Source organism: Herpailurus yagouaroundi, unplaced genomic scaffold (assembly GCF_014898765.1).
Source record: "Herpailurus yagouaroundi ecotype Mexico unplaced genomic scaffold, PumYag 159, whole genome shotgun sequence".
NCBI lineage: Eukaryota > Metazoa > Chordata > Mammalia > Carnivora > Felidae > Herpailurus > Herpailurus yagouaroundi.
This window is the reverse complement of record NW_024412400.1, coordinates 41,348,548-41,367,454: the sequence shown is the minus strand read 5'-3', so window position 1 is coordinate 41,367,454 and position 18,907 is coordinate 41,348,548. Positions and strand designations below refer to the sequence as shown.

General features: G+C 40.5%; 1 protein-coding gene across 2 annotated transcripts in view; it reads left to right on the top strand.

The window, feature by feature from the left end:
• The first annotated feature begins 664 nt into the window (after positions 1-664).
• The window catches only part of PLOD2 (procollagen-lysine,2-oxoglutarate 5-dioxygenase 2), a 101,236-nt gene continuing 82,993 nt past the window's right edge, over positions 665-18,907 (top strand). Inside the window, exon 1 of one of the 2 annotated variants that reach the window (XM_040480410.1) lies at positions 665-966. In XM_040480410.1, the coding sequence (XP_040336344.1) occupies positions 852-966 (115 nt within the window). In that variant the 5' untranslated portion in view covers positions 665-851. The remainder of the gene's footprint in view (positions 967-18,907) is intronic. The other variant, XM_040480409.1, reaches the window with a different exon arrangement.

Sequence of the window (18,907 nt, the reverse complement as noted above, 5' to 3'; positions counted from 1 at the left end):
ACAGCTTCAGGTTACACACGCTGGACTGCCATTCCGCAGGATTTACAAGCCATTACTGGAGAGCTCTCCTGGCCCAGGCGGGAGGAGGAAGAAATGTTCGCCGGACCATAAAAAAAACTTTAGGTTACAGAGTAAAAGAAAAACAGGGCCCTCCTTCCGCAGAGGGAAGAAGCTCGCCCCCCTGGGGGTAGGGGTGGAGGGTGGGGGCCCTCCGTTTCCAGGACTTGAGTCTGGCGAGGTTGCCGAGGGTTCGCAGCCGCTTCTGATTAGAGGGTGTCTGACACCCACTTGGGAGAACTCGGGCAAATTCGCACCCTCGGAGGCTCCCGGGAAGCTTCTGGTGCTGAGGCAGCAGAGGAGAGAGCGCCGCCCGCGCGCCGGCCTCCCCGCGGCTCCTCCCCACTCTCCCAGGCCCCCACTCCCGAACTTAAGCACACGCTCCCTGTTCCAGCCAGAGCCCTGCGTGAGTCTCTACACGTAGCCGCAGACAGCTCCTTAAATAGGTCGGAGTTGAGCAAACAATCCCAGACGTGGGGCCCGGGAAGGCGAGCGGAGGCGACCGCACCGGCGCGGCGGGTCAGCCGGCGGCCAATAGCCGGGGTGCGGCCCGCCCTGTCGCCTCCCCCTCGGGGAGCCTATAAGTTGCCCGCGACGCCGGGGGGCGCCCGCTCCTCCGCGCCGGCCTGGTCTCGGCCGCCCTCCCGCCGCTCCGCCGCGCGCACTTGGCCCGCCGCCTCCCGCCCGCAATCGTCGGCCCCGGGCGGACCGGGGTCCCCGCGCTCTCGCGAGAAGTGCGCCGCTGCAGGGCAGTGGGGGCGCCGGGGCCGGCGCCGGCCCTCGAGAGGCCGAAGATGGGGTGCTGCGCCGGGAAGCCGCAGCTGCTGCTGCTGCTGCTGGCGCTCGTCTTGCAGCTCTGGAGCCCCTGCGTGGGGGCAGACCCGGAGAGGCCTTCCAGCATCCCCACAGGTGAGCCCTCCCGCGGTTTGCCCGTGTCCCGGGAGGCTCGGCCGGCGGGGGTGGGGGTGGGGGCAGTTCATTCATCCACTGGCCCTTCGTGCGGGGCTGGCCAGGTGAGTAGGTGGGGGGGGGCGTCCCTCCCCAGGACTGCAGAGGTGAGTAGGTGGGAGCCTGCCCTTCGCCAGGACCACCGAGGTGAGTGATCGTCCCTCCTCCTCGGGACTGCTGAGGTCTTCCCCAGAAGTGCGCTAGGGCGGCGCTGGTCCCCGGGGAAGCACCCGCCCTCGCGGGTTCTCGGAGTTCTCCGTAACCTGGGAGCGCACGAAGTTTTCCTTCAGCACCAGTTGGGGTTTCCTTTTCGTCTTGCAGGTCACGGGGCACCAACACCTTTCGGGCAACTCTCCTTTCTCCTCCTGTCCTGGAATGGGCATGGTTTATTCGTGTTTGAAGAGGCAGTACTCCCTCTGTGACCTAAACACGGGGCTCAGTGTACTTTCTGATTGATGGTGACACATTCCTTCCAGCGCCCCAGGAAGCAGCCGGTAACACCTACCTCTTGCCAAAAACAACGCTCAAAACCTTGGCTGTTTTCTCTAAGGCGGACTGGCTACCCAATACCTCCAGGCGGCAGCTTTCCTCCTTGGGGATTTGGAGGGGAAGCTGTGGACACACATCTCCCCTTAGCCACCCTTTTCCTAAGCCTGGTGCCATTTCTTGTTTTCAGAAGCTGGAACTGCGGCGAAGAGTGCAGTCAAGTTCGTGTAAAACAAAACTTTTTACATTTAGCAGCATTAAAGAGCCTCACCGCATGTTTGTCCAAACACACTCTGGTGCCATTTGCTGCGCAGGAGATATCCTTGGAGTATTCCACTTTTGTGCTCTGGCTCTATGGTCAGCTCTCTGAAATTAGATCTTGCCTTTAAATGTCCTTGTGCTGTACTGTTTCTTTTTTTAAATTAGGATCATTTTGTCTTTTTTTTTTTTTTTTTTTGTAAGCAAATAAGGCGTTTTTCTGCTTGAACTTTAAGCGGAAGGACAGAAATTTCTATTTCAGGTTTACAGTCAGAAAATGACATTTGATGTAGAACCCAGGTAGTCCATGTAAGCCATAGTTTTGTCTTTATCTTTACGTGTTTCAGAAGGCTTCAGTGGGCTGCATTGCCTATCTTTCTACATTCCTGCCAAACAGTACTTGCTTTGTGAGCTTGAGAAACTTCAGCATTTAGATGGATTTTTGTCAGTTACATGATGCTTTCCTTTCTCCTAGATGAATGTGTTTGGTTCACAATGCATTTCTGAAACCTGTGTGGTTCTTTTAAATTTGAACTAAGTTTTTTTCATAACTTTAACATTTCCTTCTAGTAAAACACCTAGAAAATAGACAAGTAAATGCCTCCAGCAAACTTGGAAATAGGGACATAAAAAAAAAAATCCCTAGAAAAAAATGACTTTCTTTGTTGAAACACCCAAGGAAACCTTACCGGGAAATAAAATAACCTCGAAGGGCTTTTCTTCCTTTAGAGGGACCTCTTCAGGCTTTGTATATTTTAGTTCACTGCATTACGAACACTGTCTCCCCCCAGCCCCCCCTTTTTAATAGAAGGTATCTCTGTACCTTCCTTTAGGCTTACAGTCAAAGTCATCTTGCTTTCCCACTCTGGCTTTTAAGTTTCATGGACCTGGACAGTAAAAATTTAATGGATTGTAGCATAAGAGGGAATTGTAGATACAAATGTTTTCCTCAGAAAGTGACCATATAAAACCCGCTGCTGAAATCTGAGTTCTGGTTGATCTTGGTGGGTAGGCATGGGGAATTCAGTTAGCGCCTACATGCAGGAAGATATTAATTCGTAATATGTGGAGGCAGCAGAAGCCAGTCTGAACTTTGGTGTAGGTAAATGTGATTAGCTGATAAACATAGAGGGTACACTGCTTGATAATATGGCCAGAGTCATGGACTATGTTTCATTTTCTCCCTTAAAATACTACAACTGAGAATAGCTAAATTGGAAACTTCCTTATCTATCTAAGCATCAAGTGAACTTTAGAACTCGAACTTGTCTAGCTTACTAGGAGGTCTTTAAGAAAAGTGCTTATCATTTCTCTCCAGCTGTATTTGTCACCATGTCCCAGTTAGCCATGGACAAATGGATTATACCAGGCTTTCTTGGCCCAGTTGAAATTTTGAGCCAGATCATTATTTATGAAAAGGGCCGTCCTGCACATTGTTCTATGTTTAGTAACATCCTTGGCCCCCACCCACTAGATACCAAAAGCACCCTCCTCCAAGTGTGAGAATGGAAAACGTCTCAAAATGTAAAAGGACCAAATGTCTCCTGAGGGGAAAAATTGCCCGAGGTTAAAAACGCCTGGATTAGAAAAATCTATGCGTATGGGAGGCAGTGTGGCGTTATGGTGTTACTGGAATGATAATAGCAACTCCTTTTTGAAAGCAAATGTTTATAGTGATTTTCCGTTTTTCCACTGTAGTAAGGAATGTGCTATTTGAATCACATTAATCAAGTTTTGGAATCTCATTTTTCCTAGCTCTGTTTGATGCTGTGTGTTGACCAGAGTTGAGAACATTGTTTTTAGTTATACCTACTGAGAGTTTGCTTGTGTACTGTGTTCGTTCCTTTTTGGTTACCACTTTGCTTTTAGCATGGAAAGAATCTAAGTAAGATTTTGGTTAATAACACTTATTTTCTCCTAGAATTATTTATAGGGATTTTACCATAAAAGTTTATCCCTGTGGGAGCTTTTGAGGCAAAACTCTCCTAATGAGTTTCCACAAATCAGATTAAAACCCTCATTTATCTTTCCTATAGTTTTTTGCCTTCCAGATGAGAGAAGGAGACGTGTGGATGTATTTCCACCAAGTATTTACAACCAGGTCTCCAGGCCAGGATCAAACTTTTTGTGTGTTTTCTGAGGTACCTTGACTATTCCCTGATCTAAGTTGGGCAGAAACCAAGTTTTGGGCAAAAATGAAGGAAATGGTTTCAGATGTTTCTGTCAAGACCAGTATTTTTCAACCATGTTCATTTATAAACTCTTTAATTTACTCTGGCACATTCAGGGAGGAAAGCAAAGGTTTGTCCGATCTGCTGATGCAAACTGGCAATTTGGGGGGGTGGAGAAGGGAAGACCAAGGTCCTGGAGAAACCTCGGAAGGGGGTGTGGAGAGAGAGAGAGAGAGAGAAGAGAGAGAGAGAGAGAGAAACCTCTGGAAGGGAGAGACAGAGAGAGACAAAGAGAGGCTTGTCCTTCTGCACATTTTCTGTGTCCTGGGCTCCAGCCGCATGGAACAACTCATCATGCGTAAAAAGACTGTGCCTTTTATTTCGTAATATAAAAAGGGACATAGAAAACACCTCTGGAGAATGTGAGGATAGTAAATGAAAGTTAAATTAAAATACCCCTTTCTTCCCATCACACCAACTTAGACATTTTAAGAATAAACTCTGATCATAACAACTCTTTTGAGGATCGGAACCTGCAAACTACTGGTTGAAGTGCATCATCCTTGGAGGACAGTTGAGTAATGTCTAGTGGAATTGATAATTCACATACCCAGCAGGTCTGCATGTACAATACTCTCAAATTTCTGTGTCTGTCTGTTCTCTTTGAAATTCTATTCATTGGTAAGTCTAGCTCCTTGGAGATCCTTTCCCTTACTGTCTTTTGTTTGGCTCACTTTCTCACTTTTTAATGCAGTTGGTTTATATAAATAATACCTACTTTTATGATTGCTTTTTTTTTAATGTTTATTTTTGAGACAGAGAGAAACAGAGCATAAGTGGGGAAGGACAGAGAGAGAAGGAGACAGAGAATCTGAAGCAGGCTCCAGGCTCTGAGCTGTCAGCACAGAGCCTGACATGGGAGTCAAACCCACGAACTGTGAGATCATGACCTGAGCCGAAGTTGGACACTTAACTGACTGAGCCACCCAGGCACCCCTGTATGATTGATTTTTATGTTTAACAAACTGTAAATTCTTTGAAGTGAGGGACTAAGTTATTCATTTTTGTGCTCGTCACAGTATCTTCCCTGTTCTGTCACCAAGGTTCTCAATGTATATTTGTTGAGTTTCTGGCCCACTTGTAGAATTTTGAAACGTAGGATGCAGTCAGTGAGATTGCTAGCTGCTCATTTCCCTAGGATTTTGACTGAATTCGCCAACCTCCCTTTCTCTACCTGGGGACCCATACACCAACATGATGTAGCAATTTATCAATGAAATATCTGACAAGGCCTTGTTTCTGAAATGTGGTTGGCAACTCGTCTCCATGGGCTGTATCTTTCTGCTCTACTTACCTTACTTAGTATAAAGTCACACCTTCAGGAATACTTTCAGGTGATTGGATATCATGATTTTTCAAAAAAAACTTATGGATGGTGAAGTGGAGACTTGAAAGGGTTATATAACTTGCAGAAGATCACATAGCTGGAAAGCTACACAGGAGGAACTCGTGTCCTTTCTCCAGGCCGTGCTCCGTGTCTTTCCTGACCTCCTTATTGTTCTGTTGGACTTTCGGGACCTGGGGGAAAGAAATGGAGACCAGGCATCAGAGACCTAAAGAAAAAAAAGGAATGTTTTGCTAAAAGGGAAACACATATTTGTAGATTTATGTAAATGGTGGGGGAAAGGAATTGGCATGGGCTGCGGGAAAACTGGGCCCTAGGCCAGGGTGGCAAACTATGGTTCTTGGTCCAAATCTGGTGGCACCATAGCTACCTGTTTTTGTATGGCTGGTGAGTTAACAATCGTGTTTACCTTTTTAAATGATTGAAGAATATCAAGTGAAAAATAGGACATTGTGACATGTGAAAGTTATTTGAAATTCCGTAGTCAGGGTCCATAAAGTTTTATTGGCAGACAGCCACACTTATTTATTGATAAATGGTCTGGTGCCATAAGGCAGAGTTGAGTAGTTGCCACAGAGACTGTATGGCTTGCAAAGCATAGATTATTTACTATCTGGCCCTTGTATAGAAAAACTTTGCGGATCCTTGTCTTAGGAGATGACATTCCCGTTTAAGCTGTGGCTCAAACAGATCTGCTCTCTTGGAATGAGCCAGATTCTGGACAGTAGCAGCTGATTCTGGGCGTTTGAAAGGCCTGTTTTTCATTTTAGACTTTCCAGTGATTTCTGTGGTGTCTTTAATATAGTTTTAGGGCTTCTCTGTTATTTCTTTTTAAACATGGCATTGATGCTAACTAGACATGTACGTTGTTATAAATAGTGTACTTATGATCAGAAAGGAATAAAACCCTAATGGCTGATTGGAAAGGAGATGCATCTTCTTCAGAGCTAGTGGGTGTTCTAGTATTTTGGTCTAGAAACTTGGTTATGAATTCGTGGCTCAGTTCCTGGGAGGAAATGATTCGCACGTTTATCAATGAGTACTTTCATTTTTCTTCAACAATTGCTATGAATTAGACTGAACTGAGAAATTGGTGGCCTTTAAAGTGACAAATATTTTTCTTTGACACTTTACTAGCTTGCATTTGCAGTGGTGTGCTTGACTCACTAAATTAAAAACCATCGAGAGTATATTAGCCAAGATATACTTATCCTGAGTAGTAGAATTATAGACTGTGTTGTAATTTGTTATCATTGTACTATTTACTACCTTAAGGCCTACAGTGTTACAGCCTGTGTTTGGAAATGATGTTACTGAGGATGGTCTAGCAGTACAGAATTTATTACTTTTCTATTAACTATGTCACAGGAATGCCCCTTCAAACACTATTGTTTATAATCAAAAAATAACTTTCAATATCTCCCACTCAGGATAACTTTATTTTAAAACACAATTCAAAGAGTGGACATGTGTTATTTTTATACACAGAGGAATGGTTTCCATGACATGTTTTCTTTTGCACGTTAGAGGAGGGAAATTGACTTCTGTTAATGATTTTACTTAATTTTAAGTATAAATGTCTTTATTAAAAAACCTAATTCAGGCTAGTGTATTTATTTGCTTGGTTACTGAATTGACTCAAGTATTTTTCAGAGCTTAAATTGTATTAGTAGCATACTGTAGCAGTTTTGGGAAGATAGCAATCTTTTTTTATTCCTATTGACATTTGTTTATATCTTCTCTCTTAAATTTATATCTTAAAAGAGATGTGACTGAGGAAGAAGCTTAATTTGTTAGTGTGGAAATACACTTCATTTACTATTTCTATTCTATAAGGAATTTGTTTTAAACCGTAGTTTGTATAGGTTTAGAATTAAATTTTGTCTAACATGGGAAAAACTTTAAACCAAGAATGAGTAGTAGACAGACAGTCTTTGCTTTCCTTTTTAAGATCAACAGTGATATCTTTTCTTTTACTGTTCTTCAAATTTTATTCTTCCTACAAGGGAGTATCAGTTTCTATGCAAGTTTCGGAATGATGGGAGCACTCCATTATTAAGATGGAATGGCAGGGTCTGCTACATCTGAGTATCTTCTCCTTTTAGGCTGAAGGTTCATATTTCTGGAGAATGTGTTTCTAATCAAAATCTTCACTAGAAAGGTAAAAAAAAAACACCACATGTTAATTTTAATACAATTGAAAGAACATGCAAAATTATATTCTCTACATTTACTCTATAGTGAGTATACAAATATACTATGTAAAACTTCTAATACAAGTAAGAGTTTTGGTGAACATGCAATTAAAATGAGACTAAATGGGGGGATGGTCAGGAAAAGTGTTTCTAACAAATATGGTTAAGTTAGTAAAATAGGTCAGAGTTAGAATTAAATCTCATTTGTTATATTGATCATTATGTTGATTTTAATAATTGCTTTCAATGTTTGTGGGTGCATAAGACATCCCAGTGTGTATTACATTTACCGGTCCTCTGTTCATTTTCTTTAGGATTACAGTCTCAAGCTTTTAGAAGGAATTCTCTTATTTATTTCTAGTTACTGCTAATGTTTTTTAAAGTTCCCTCCAAAGAGAAAGAGAGAGGGTTTTCCTCTGATTTAAATGCTAATGTGGTTCTGCTCCTCTGTGCTGTGGACATTACAAGGTAAACATTCTTATGGCATGAAGGAACTTTCAAGCACATGCAATTTATTTTTTATTAAAAAAATGTTTTTTAATGTTTATTTTTGAGAGGAGAGAGAGAGAGCCTGAGCCTGAGCAGGGGAGGGGGAGAGAGAGGGAGGCACAGAATCTAAAGCAGACGCCAGGCTCTGAGCTGTCAGCACAGAGCCCGACGTGGGGCTCAATCTCACAAACCATCAGATCATGACCTGAGCTGAAGTCAGACGCTTAACCGACTAAGCCACACAGGTGCCCCAAGCACATGCAATTTTTATCTCTCTCCCTACCATCCCCAGTCAGTCCCAGACACTCAAGTACACTAAGTTGATTATACATCATGCCACACAGCTTCACCCTCCTGCAGGCACAGCAGGAAGTGGAAGAGGTATGTGGAATCCCAGCAGTCTTAGGTTCTTTATTCTGGGCATTGTTCAGGAAAAACTCCAGAAGCTATACTCCTTAATTCCCGTGGCCACAAAGTCTCAGGACAGAGCCACTGTCCTATTAGCAAGGCTCTGACATTGACTCGTCTGTTTCACTGGTTTGAAGCCTTATGGGGCTTAGGGTGCTGATTACTTACAGTTACTACATACACATAGGGCTAAGAAGGGAGCCAGTTACTTTTAGGTATTTTAATTCTCCAACTAGTTCTTTAAACATTTACTCCTTTTCTTCCTGGTTCTATCAGTATGATAAACACCAGCAGCCATTTCAACATCTCAAAAACAAAAAATCAGCAAATACAGAATTTAAATCATTTCTTAAAAAACACACACACACACACACACACACAAAACCTGGCAAACAGTTTGCAGGCAGACTAAAATGACCTCCCTAATTCAATCACCTAGAGAAGTCTCACAGAGCTGTTATGCAGGAAGCAAACTGGTCCTTTGATGGGATTTTCCAGTCATGCCCAAGCCAGCAATGAGGCCCCTTGTCTTCAGAGGCGCCCCCCCCCCTCTCCTGCTCTAGCCATGTTAGGTCTTTCCTGGCCTCCAGCTGGCACCACAACTGTGACCAGAGTGCTCTGCTTGTCCAGACCATCTAAAATTCTTGTCAGCCACATCTAGAGAAGGACAATTCTCCTTTTCTTCTTAGTTTAGTTTAAACAAGGTTGGAATTTTTTAAACAGTGACTTTACTAGGTAACCAAAGGCAAAACAAAACAAAACTCCCAACTGGAAAACCACCAAAGCAAAGAAATGAACGGACTTACAAAGTAGAGACTCAGAGTTCTTACTATACTCTGACTTAAGTATAGTTAGAGACCTGCATACCTGGCATTTTTTGGGCAGTTTCTAGGTTCTGGGTCCTTGCTCAGCTTTTCTTTCTCCATTCTTCAATCCCATTTCTACTTTTTCTCACCATGTTCTTTTATACATACAGCTCTTTCTTCTCCAGGGTTGGAGTCCATAAAGTCCACAGACTTTATATTTCCAAAAGTGTTGCTAGGTTGTGAAATAATAAGAAATATATATTTTGGTCTCTGCCCCTGGTTCCTGCTAATATTTGGTCTTTGATCCTGGTTCCTGACACAGAGCTTCTAAAACCCTTGTAATTTTTGAGTGATAGAAGTATCAGTCATAGAACTACTAAATCCCTTAGAATTCCCTAGGTGGTAAGAATGTCTTTTGTTCTAATGAGGTGACTCTTGATGGGCTCTTGAATGGGAGCTCTTCACCAGAAAAATCAAGCCATGATTAGAAGCTTGAAGCTTTCAGCCCTGACCTTTGTCTTCTGAAGAGGGACAGGGTTTAGAAAATAAGTTACTAATTGGTTATATCTACATGGTGAAGCATCTATAACAATCCCTAAGGTATGGAGTTTGGAGAGCTTCTGGGTTGGTGATTACATCTATATGCGAGGAAGGTGGTGCAACCCAACTCTATGGGGACACATGGGATCCTTTGAGACTTCACCCTATGTACCTCTTCATATGACTCTTCACTTGCATCTTCTAAAATATCCTTTGTAATAAATTTGCAATAGTAAGTAAGTTGTTTTCCTGAGTTCTGTGGGCTGTTCTAGCAAATGATCAAACCTGAGGAGGAGCTCTTAGTAACTTCTTATTTGTAGTCAAGTCAGACAGAAGCTGTGGGTTACCTGGGGACCTGCTACTAGTGATTGGCATCTGAAGTGGGAACAGTCTTATGGGAATGAGCCCTTAACTCTTAGGATCTGTGCTAATTCTGGTTGAATTGAATTGAACAACAGGATACTCATTTGGTCTGGGAAAATTGGCCAGTGTGGGGAAAAAGTCCACACATCTGGTGTCAGAAGTACTGTGTGTAGTACTAGAAGAGAAACATTCCTGCATTTCCCTAGACATAAGTACACTAGGTATTTTTATAGTTTCATGGGTCATATCAGCATAACCCTAGCCTTTGGCCAATCTATTTTCTTTTGTAAGGAAAAGTTTTAATGCATTTTTGCCTATAACTCTTTTGGTATTGCTTTAATTCTTGGTTTTGAGCACCAGTTTACTTTAGCTTTTATGAGTCTACATACTTTAATAAATCTATTTTATTTAATTAATTTAACTTTAAAAATTCTCCCAGAATACATTTTTTCTAGAGGTAACTAACCTATTGTAACTTCTTAGATACAAACGTATGCTAGAAATAATTCCCATTGTGTAATATTACAAAGCATGACTATTAATATTTCAAAATTTAATTCAAGTATTTATTCATTGGCTAGTCTGTGTTCTGTGTTGCCTTATGGGAAGGAGAAATAGAAAAACAAAACAAGACAAACAAAAAAACACACCAGACTCAGTCCCTGTTCCATATTGAAATTCTGAGATTCTTACAGGAGAAATGATGCATATGTAAAACTGAACAAATCAAAGAAGCACTTACGGGGAAGCAGCCTGGCCTGTGGGGAATAGCACTGACATCTGGGTATCAGGAAACCTTGATCTAGGTTCTAACCCCTCCATTCACCAACCTTGAGCCAATTATCTCCAGACTTCCTTTGTAATGTATGTTCTTTATAGCTCCGTTATTTGATGTCTCTTGAATTGTGTCAGGAAGTGGAGTGGAGACAAAGGCTGCAGGAACCAGAAAACAGATCTGAAGAAACTTACTATCAATACATCCCTTATGCCAAAGGAAGCATAGACACAAAGTTGCTTTGTATGTTAATATTCTAGTTCTCTCAGGAGCTGGAGTTGGACAGGCCTTGATACTGCTTTTTTCCCTAATTAACTTTTGATTTAGAGGTAAGAAAATAAGCCCAAGAATAACTAGAATTAAATTTACATTAAAAAATATTGCAAGCATTTTTATGTGAGAGGAGAAACTAGTCTAGTGTTTGATATGAAGGTGTTTTCTGTCTTCTGAGAGAAATCATGTACTCTTCAGTACATTTAAATACTGGAAGCTGTTTTGAAAAATGGCTTTATATTCCTCCGCTTCAGTCTTGACTGTTTAAGTCCTACTGGTTATTTAAAATGATGCTGGTAATTCTCTAAAATTAAAAAGAAGCTATTGTAAAAAATTGGAGGCCCTCTTCCAAATTGTTCCCGAAATAGTCATCAAATCACCTATCCAATTTTTAGATTCACTAAATACCTTTAAAATATGATTGCACTCAGTAAACTGGAAACATGGTAAATAAAAAGAAAATCAGTTTATAGGGTAAAAGTATTTGTGTGTGTGTGTGTATGTCTCTGTGTCTGCATGTGTCTCTAGCCATGGAGATTAGTTAAGCCTTAAGAATGGATTATAAAGTTGGAATGCCTTTTGATCTGGACTTTTCTTTGGTATATTGCTCAATCACTGTCACAGTACCATTTATTCTACGTGTGTTTGCGCCTCTGGAATGGAGTATACCTCGTGAGTGGTAGTGTCTTAGACCCAATCTTTTCAGGAGATGGTGCCCTGTGCTTTTTCTCTTTTCTTGGCTTTTACTGTTACTGTTTGCAGTGATTTTATGTAAATTGAAGGAAGCAGTTCAAATAAAACAATTGGAGGGGGAAAAGGGTGGCTTAATTTTGGAAATATTTACAGTTGTTACTTTTTCATGCGCAACATTACCCAAAATCACAGAACCATTTAGCCTGGATGTTGTTTTTGGAGATTAACTGTGGTTTATTGAATAAGAAAGTAAGCATTAGCAGATGTTTTTTCCTATAGAGTAGGTAAAGTTAAAGAAAGATCTCTTTTAAAAACTGATAAACTAACCTTTGTATTATTTTTTAACACAAAGCGATTGGTATTTTCACGTCCCATAAGCATAAGGTTTTCTCGTAGGGTATAAAATCCTAAGCAGCCAAGCCCCTCTTCTCCATAGCAAGTCACGGACTGGCCTCGATGGCAGTGGTACGAGCAGCACCATTGTGGGCTACTATTTATGGATGAGTGGATAGGGAAAATTTTTCAGGTTGAGGGTAAAAGATAAACTAAGAAGCTTACTTTATACCGAACATGCATACCTAAGAGATGACTACAATCATAGTTAACATCTTTTCTGTAACTGGATGCAAGATGTGAATTTTTCTTAACACGTGTCAGAATAGCTCACACTTGAATTAGTTTCAAGCATATTTGAATTGTAGAAAACTCTTTTGAAAATGAGTCCTATTCAGTGTGAAGAGGTGGTGGGAGGTAGAAGGTAAGTGGAGAAGGTGAAACTGCTTGCAAGCATGTTAGAAAATGATAACATACGTGATTCGAATGTGTTCTGACAATTAATTCAAAAAACTGAACTAGAAGCCACTGCCCCAATGCTGGCAAAAGGGAACTTTGCTTATGTAAAATTGGATGTGCACTGAACAAATTTGGTTTGAGTATTTTCCTACTTAGGGATTTGTTTATCTGGATTATGCTAATTGATGGCATAGCATTCCTATTATTCACAATAAATTGTATATCCCAGCCATTCTTGCCATGCATGACTCCCAGCCTGCAGTCCTGTGTACCCAGACGTGCACACCGAGACAGTGTGCAGTACTGGGCTTGTTTTTCACTTGGTTGCCTTGGGGATCAGTAGAGGTTCAGAAACATAGACACTGTGACTCTGAAGACCACATGGCAGAAGAGGGTGCTTCACGTCTCTTAGTATTTCTCATAAACTATGGTAGAAGCCTGTTGTGCCTTGAATTATCTGGAAAGCTATATTGGTCCCACTTTCATCTTGGATATTTTACTAAGAATTTGTGCCTTGAATTATCTGGAAAGCTATATTGGTCCCACTTTCATCTTGGATATTTTACTAAGAATTTAACTCCTTTGCATTTCAAATGTTAAGCAATACAGAAGAGAATGTTTGCTTTCTACATATAGCCAAAGAGGGTTCACCATACAGCAAGGAGGTTGGATACCTCTAACTATGAATTAACTAAAGTATGTATGAGCTCACCTGGCTTACTGGGATACAGTCAGATGCTAATAAGCTGCTTACATGCTAATTAGGAAAAGATGCCCTGTGGCCTGAGACAGTGTAGGGTAATGGTTAAGGGGAGAGGGTTTTGGAATCAGACAGCCTGAATTTAAATCTCCTCTCTTTTCTCTTTTTTGCTGGTTATCCTTGGAATAAGTTACTTAACCTCTCTGAATCATCTTTTCTTTATAAAGGTGATTGTCTCCTAAAGTTGATTTGAGGATTAAATGTTATAATGCCAGTAAAAGGCTTGGCTCAGGGTCTGCAAACAGAAAATGCTCAGTAAGTGCTACTAACTAATGTTATTATTTTACACAGTATAATTCTGATTAACATTATCCTAAAGTAGAACCTAGAATGTATAGAGTTAATTCTTGTATTCTGATTGGCAATGGAAAAAAATTATAAGCTCTCAATAAATTCTAGAGAATAAGTTTTAACAAGTTAAGATATAAAGACTCCTTTTTTTTCCCCCCAGGGGAACCCCAAGGAAATAAATAATAAATTTAGTGCCACAGTCTCTTTGGTGATGTTCCTTATTTACTCAAATTCAAATCTTTGAAGTCACTTTTCCTCATTCCTCTGATTTATTCTTGATATTGAAATGTGTTGAGTTTCACTCATTATTTTCTCTCTGGTTTTTTTTTTTTTTGGTTTCATTTATAATGGAAAGCATATCTGTGTATAATATGTCATTATCTCAAAAAGATAAAACTTTTTTGAGATAATCATAATACTGTTATCACACTCAATAGTAATTCCTTCGCGTCATCTAATGCTTATTCAAGTTCAATTTTGCACCTTTCTCAAAATTGTCTTAAAAAAAAATCTTGGGGCACCTGGGTGGCTCAGTTGGTTAAGCATCTGACTTTGGCTCAGGTCATGATCTCATGGTTCATGAGCTTGAGCCCTCTGTTGGGCTCTGTGCCAACAGCTCAGAGCCTGGAGTTGCTTCAGATTCTGTGTCTCCCTCTCTCTCTGCCCCTCCTCCGCTCACATTCTGTCTCTCTCACTCAAAAATAAACATTACAAAAAAAAAAAATCTGTGCTTTTACAGTTGGTTTGATCAGGGTCCATTAATTTCTCCTGCTAAACACTCTCCAAGCTATCACCAACTTAGTCCAGGCTGCAGATCTTGGGCAGCTTGAGGGTTTAATCCACCCTGCTTGCTGTCTCCCAGAAAACTTGAACTAAGTCCTATAGTTTTAAAATCAGGAAATTTTACCTGAAGTCCAGGATTTATTTCTCTTGAAGGGAGGTGGGGAAGGAAGACCTGGAAGGCTGGATTTGCCTTCCCACGTGGCAACAACAGTTGGCTGATGCTGAGGGTTCTCTGCCTGTGGCTGGTGCTTGTGCCCCTGTGTTCACCACAGCTGGCACCTGACCTCTTCACTGATATGTGTTTGCAACTCCTGCTCTGGGCACACATCGCAGGATGAAATAGTTATAATTGCTTCTTAAGTTATCACGCCTGTCTCATCTTTCCATAGTCCTCTTTCTCGAGTCCGGTGGCTCATAACCAGGAGTGATTTTGCCCCCGGCCCAGGGGATACTTGGTAATGTATGGAGACATGTTTTGACTGTCATGAGTGGTGGGTGCTCCCGGCATCCTGTGGGTGGAGGCCAGGGATGCTGCTGAAACATCCTGCGATGCACAGCACATTCCCCCACAAGAAGGGATTACCTGGCTCCAAATGTTTCCAATTTCAAGTTTCACTGCCCTGTTCAGAAGCTTCCTGTGCCTTCCCTATTTTCACAAGTGTGAAATACTTCCCAGTTTTCACTCTGTATTCATACTGGACTCCTCAGTGTCCAGCCAAAATATTATACTTTTGCCTTTCTTAAGTCCTATCTCTTTTTTCAATTCCTTTTCTCTGTCAGAATCCCTCTTGTCCTTTTTAAGACCTCCCTCTCTCCCATTCATGAAGCTGTCTTTGATGACACCTTATCACAGTATTCTCCAAAAATCATTTTATTAGAACTGGACACTTTTTTTTTTTTCTGGAGACTTTTTAAAAGATGACCTATTTTAACATTTTCCCTTACTACCGTCCCTGCTTCTCTAATCCAAGAAACTGAATCTAGAGATACTAAGTGATATATCCAAGGCGTCTCCTGGTTCTTTGCCTCCCCCCCACCCCCAGCTAATACATGTTACTTAATTAGGTATTTAATATGTTATTCTAAATCTTTTCATATGAATTAACTTCAAATTCTCAGCTGGATTTACCTGCAGGAGGACATTGACAGTATCTCTTATTTTGGGTACCATGTCTATGAATTGCTATGCCTGTCAACTGCAAGCCTCTGGAAGTTTCTTTGCCCAGGAGCCCTATGGAAGGGTAGTCTGGTAACCCATGGCTCACCTCAGTCACAACTAATGAGAGAAGTGGGTAACTATGTCTGTCAGAGTTCCATTCAGGAAAGAGAAGCCATTTTAGATATCTGGAGCAGAAGGGGATTTAACAAAAGTAAGTATGGACTTACACAATTACAGGAAAGGCTGGAAGAGTAGGCTTTAGGCTGACTCTTTAGCCTTGACTCCTAGAATAGCAGAGCAGCTGACCAAAGTAGGACGTTACCTACCTCAATTACAAATGGGTGGTAGATGGGAATATGCTGCCTTAAATATAATTCAGAGATCAGGAAGTTGTCTCCATTGACTCCTTATTCACACAAAACTGGTAACTAGACTCTGGAAAGCAGAATTCAACTACTGCCTCTGCAGTATGTCTGTCTGTGTGTCTGTCTTCCTCCCTCTCTCCTGTTCTCCCTTTCTCTCTAGCTGTATAAAATGGAAGACTGGAACACTGGTGTAGAGCAACTCCACATCTTTTTGACCAGCGGAAACAGACAGAAATCGTGGGGAGAAGACCACTTGTCTTCCGCATCTCATAGAACTGAATCTGGATGATGGGGCATACTTTTCATCTAGAAGCTTAGCTCCAAAGGAGTTGGAGACATATGGCTTTAACATTTATTTTTTTTATGACTTTTTTTCAGTAATCGTTCTTGAAGCTTGACAAATCATTCAGTATTTTCAGAATTTTATGGCTTTTTGGCAGTAGGGATGCAAGTATGGGGTCAGCATTACATGAAACATATGGTCTACTTACACGAAAGTCTGTCATAAAGTTCTAAGATTTTTGAATGCTTTTTCACGTTTTAAGAACCAACTGCTGAGGAAAGTCATGGGAAAAAGGAAATAAAACTATAAAATAGAGGCAGCTAAGTAGTAGGGATTTATCTCTTCTTATCCTTTTTTTTTAGACCCTTTTTGTAGTGGATCGTAACCTACATGGAGAACAGTATAGGGCAACTTATCTCTAATTACAGTTTTATAGTGTGTGTTTGACTTTCGGCTGTTTGTTCATTTTCTTCTTTTCTAGTACTTTCATCTTACACAACACCCTATTAGATTTCAGTGAATACTTAGCTGACTAAAGTCACTTTTCTGAGATGAAACAACTGGGGCTTATTTAAGGCTTCTGGAATTTGAGAGGGTCAAGAGATAACGGAAAAAATTCTGGCTCATTTAGGAAGGAAGGATTTAATTTGACTCCACTTCTTAAGTATTCATGAAAGCAAAAGTACAAGAGAAAACTTTGTGGATTACCATAACTGTACTTCACAATTATAGACTTATTTTTAATGATTTTTATTTGAAAGTTTGGTTTTCATGTAATTTTTTTTCTTTTATAGTTTCTTTGCTCATAGCAGAAACTATAAATAAGCCTGTGGCTGAAACTTCTGCTGAGCAAATCTACATGAGTATCTTGCATTATAATTAGAATGTTGGGCTTTCTCAAAATTATCTGGAGTTGAGACATACAAATATTTCATATTACTTGACTTCTCTAGGCTCTAAGCTCTTCCCTAACTACACATGGCACTTATTTATTATTCAATTACATCTGTTTTGCTTATTTTTGACAACTCCAGATGTTAAGTACATACATTTCAATGTTAAAATGAACAAACTAACAAAGCTAGGTTGGATATGGGTGGATTAGATTAATAAATAAATGCCAATATAGGTTGAATATGCTACCATGGAAATTTTAGCGTTTGGGTTTTATGTGTGTATGTTTAAAATGATGTCTCAACATTTACAGATGTTTTTCATCTGTAAATCATTCTGAAGACTCATAAGACGTGACAGATCTTTCGAAGACATGGTGAAGCAGCAGGAATCAGTAAGAATTACAACACAACAGACTTCATGAAGATGGTATAACCTCACTGAAAAATTGTATTTTAGTTACGATGAAAATATCTGAATATAAATGAAAATGAAGGCATTTAAAAAGAATAAATTAAATTTGTCCATAATCCCACTATCATTAGTAAACAATGTAAAACATTTTGATAGTTTTTTCCCTTTTTTGGTTCACATTTCTTCATACATTTTCTTTATAAAACCAGGATACATATATTGACAAGCATAAAGAGATAGTTTTATATTCTACCATATTCATGAAACACTACACTGTAAGTGTTTTCTCATGGCTTTAAATACTGTTGAAGTTAGGATTTTTAAGTAACATTTTGATATGTGAGATAATGCTATAATTTCTTTAAGAATTTTTTAAGTTTTATTTATCTATTTTGAGAGAGACAGAGATAGCATGAGTGGGGAAGGGACAGAGAGAGAGGGAGAGAGAGAATCCCAAGCAGGCTCCACACTGCCTGCACAGAGCCCAATGTGGGGCCCAAACCCACGAAACTGCGAGATCATGACCTGAGCTGAAATCAAGAGTCAGATGCTCAACCAACTGAGCCACCCAGGTGCCCCAATAATGCTATAATTTCTATAACCATTTTATTATTGGATATATGGTTTCTTTTTCTACTTTTTATTAATGGAAATAATATTATAGGGATATTCTTGAAAATGAGTTTTGGTTTCCTATTTTTAGAAGATAGGTCCAAGAAACAAAGTACTGAAGTTGAAGGAAATGAACTCTTTGAACTCCTGTTGCATATTATCGAGTTGCTTCTTAGAGGTTATATGGTTTGTCATCTTCACCGGCAGGGTACCAAATGGTCTGTTGCATGGAATTCTCAGCTGCATGACTTTTAAAAGAATTTCTTCTAGTTTTTATGGGAAATCGAGTTTGATTCTCCAATTTATAGTGATTTATTTCTTAACTTGCCAAAATGAAAGCATTTGTTTGCCCCTGCGATTTCTTCTGTGAGTTGCATGTTCATATCAACGAAGTATGCATTCTAGTGGAGTGAGAAAGGAACAATAAATAGACCTATCAGGGAGATACCAGTACTACAAAGAAAAATAAAATGGGATTAGGGGCAAGACTGTTGAAGTGGGCAGTGCTGTTTCAGGTAGTGTTTTCAGGGAGGACTTTTCATATTGGTTACATTTGCACAGACACAAAGGGAGGAATTGTCACTGGAAGAAGAACATTATAGGCAGCCAGAGTCACAAGTGCCAATACCTTAGAATGTGCTTGATGTGTCTGTCCCCGGAACAGCAAGTTTTCCCATGTGCCTGCAG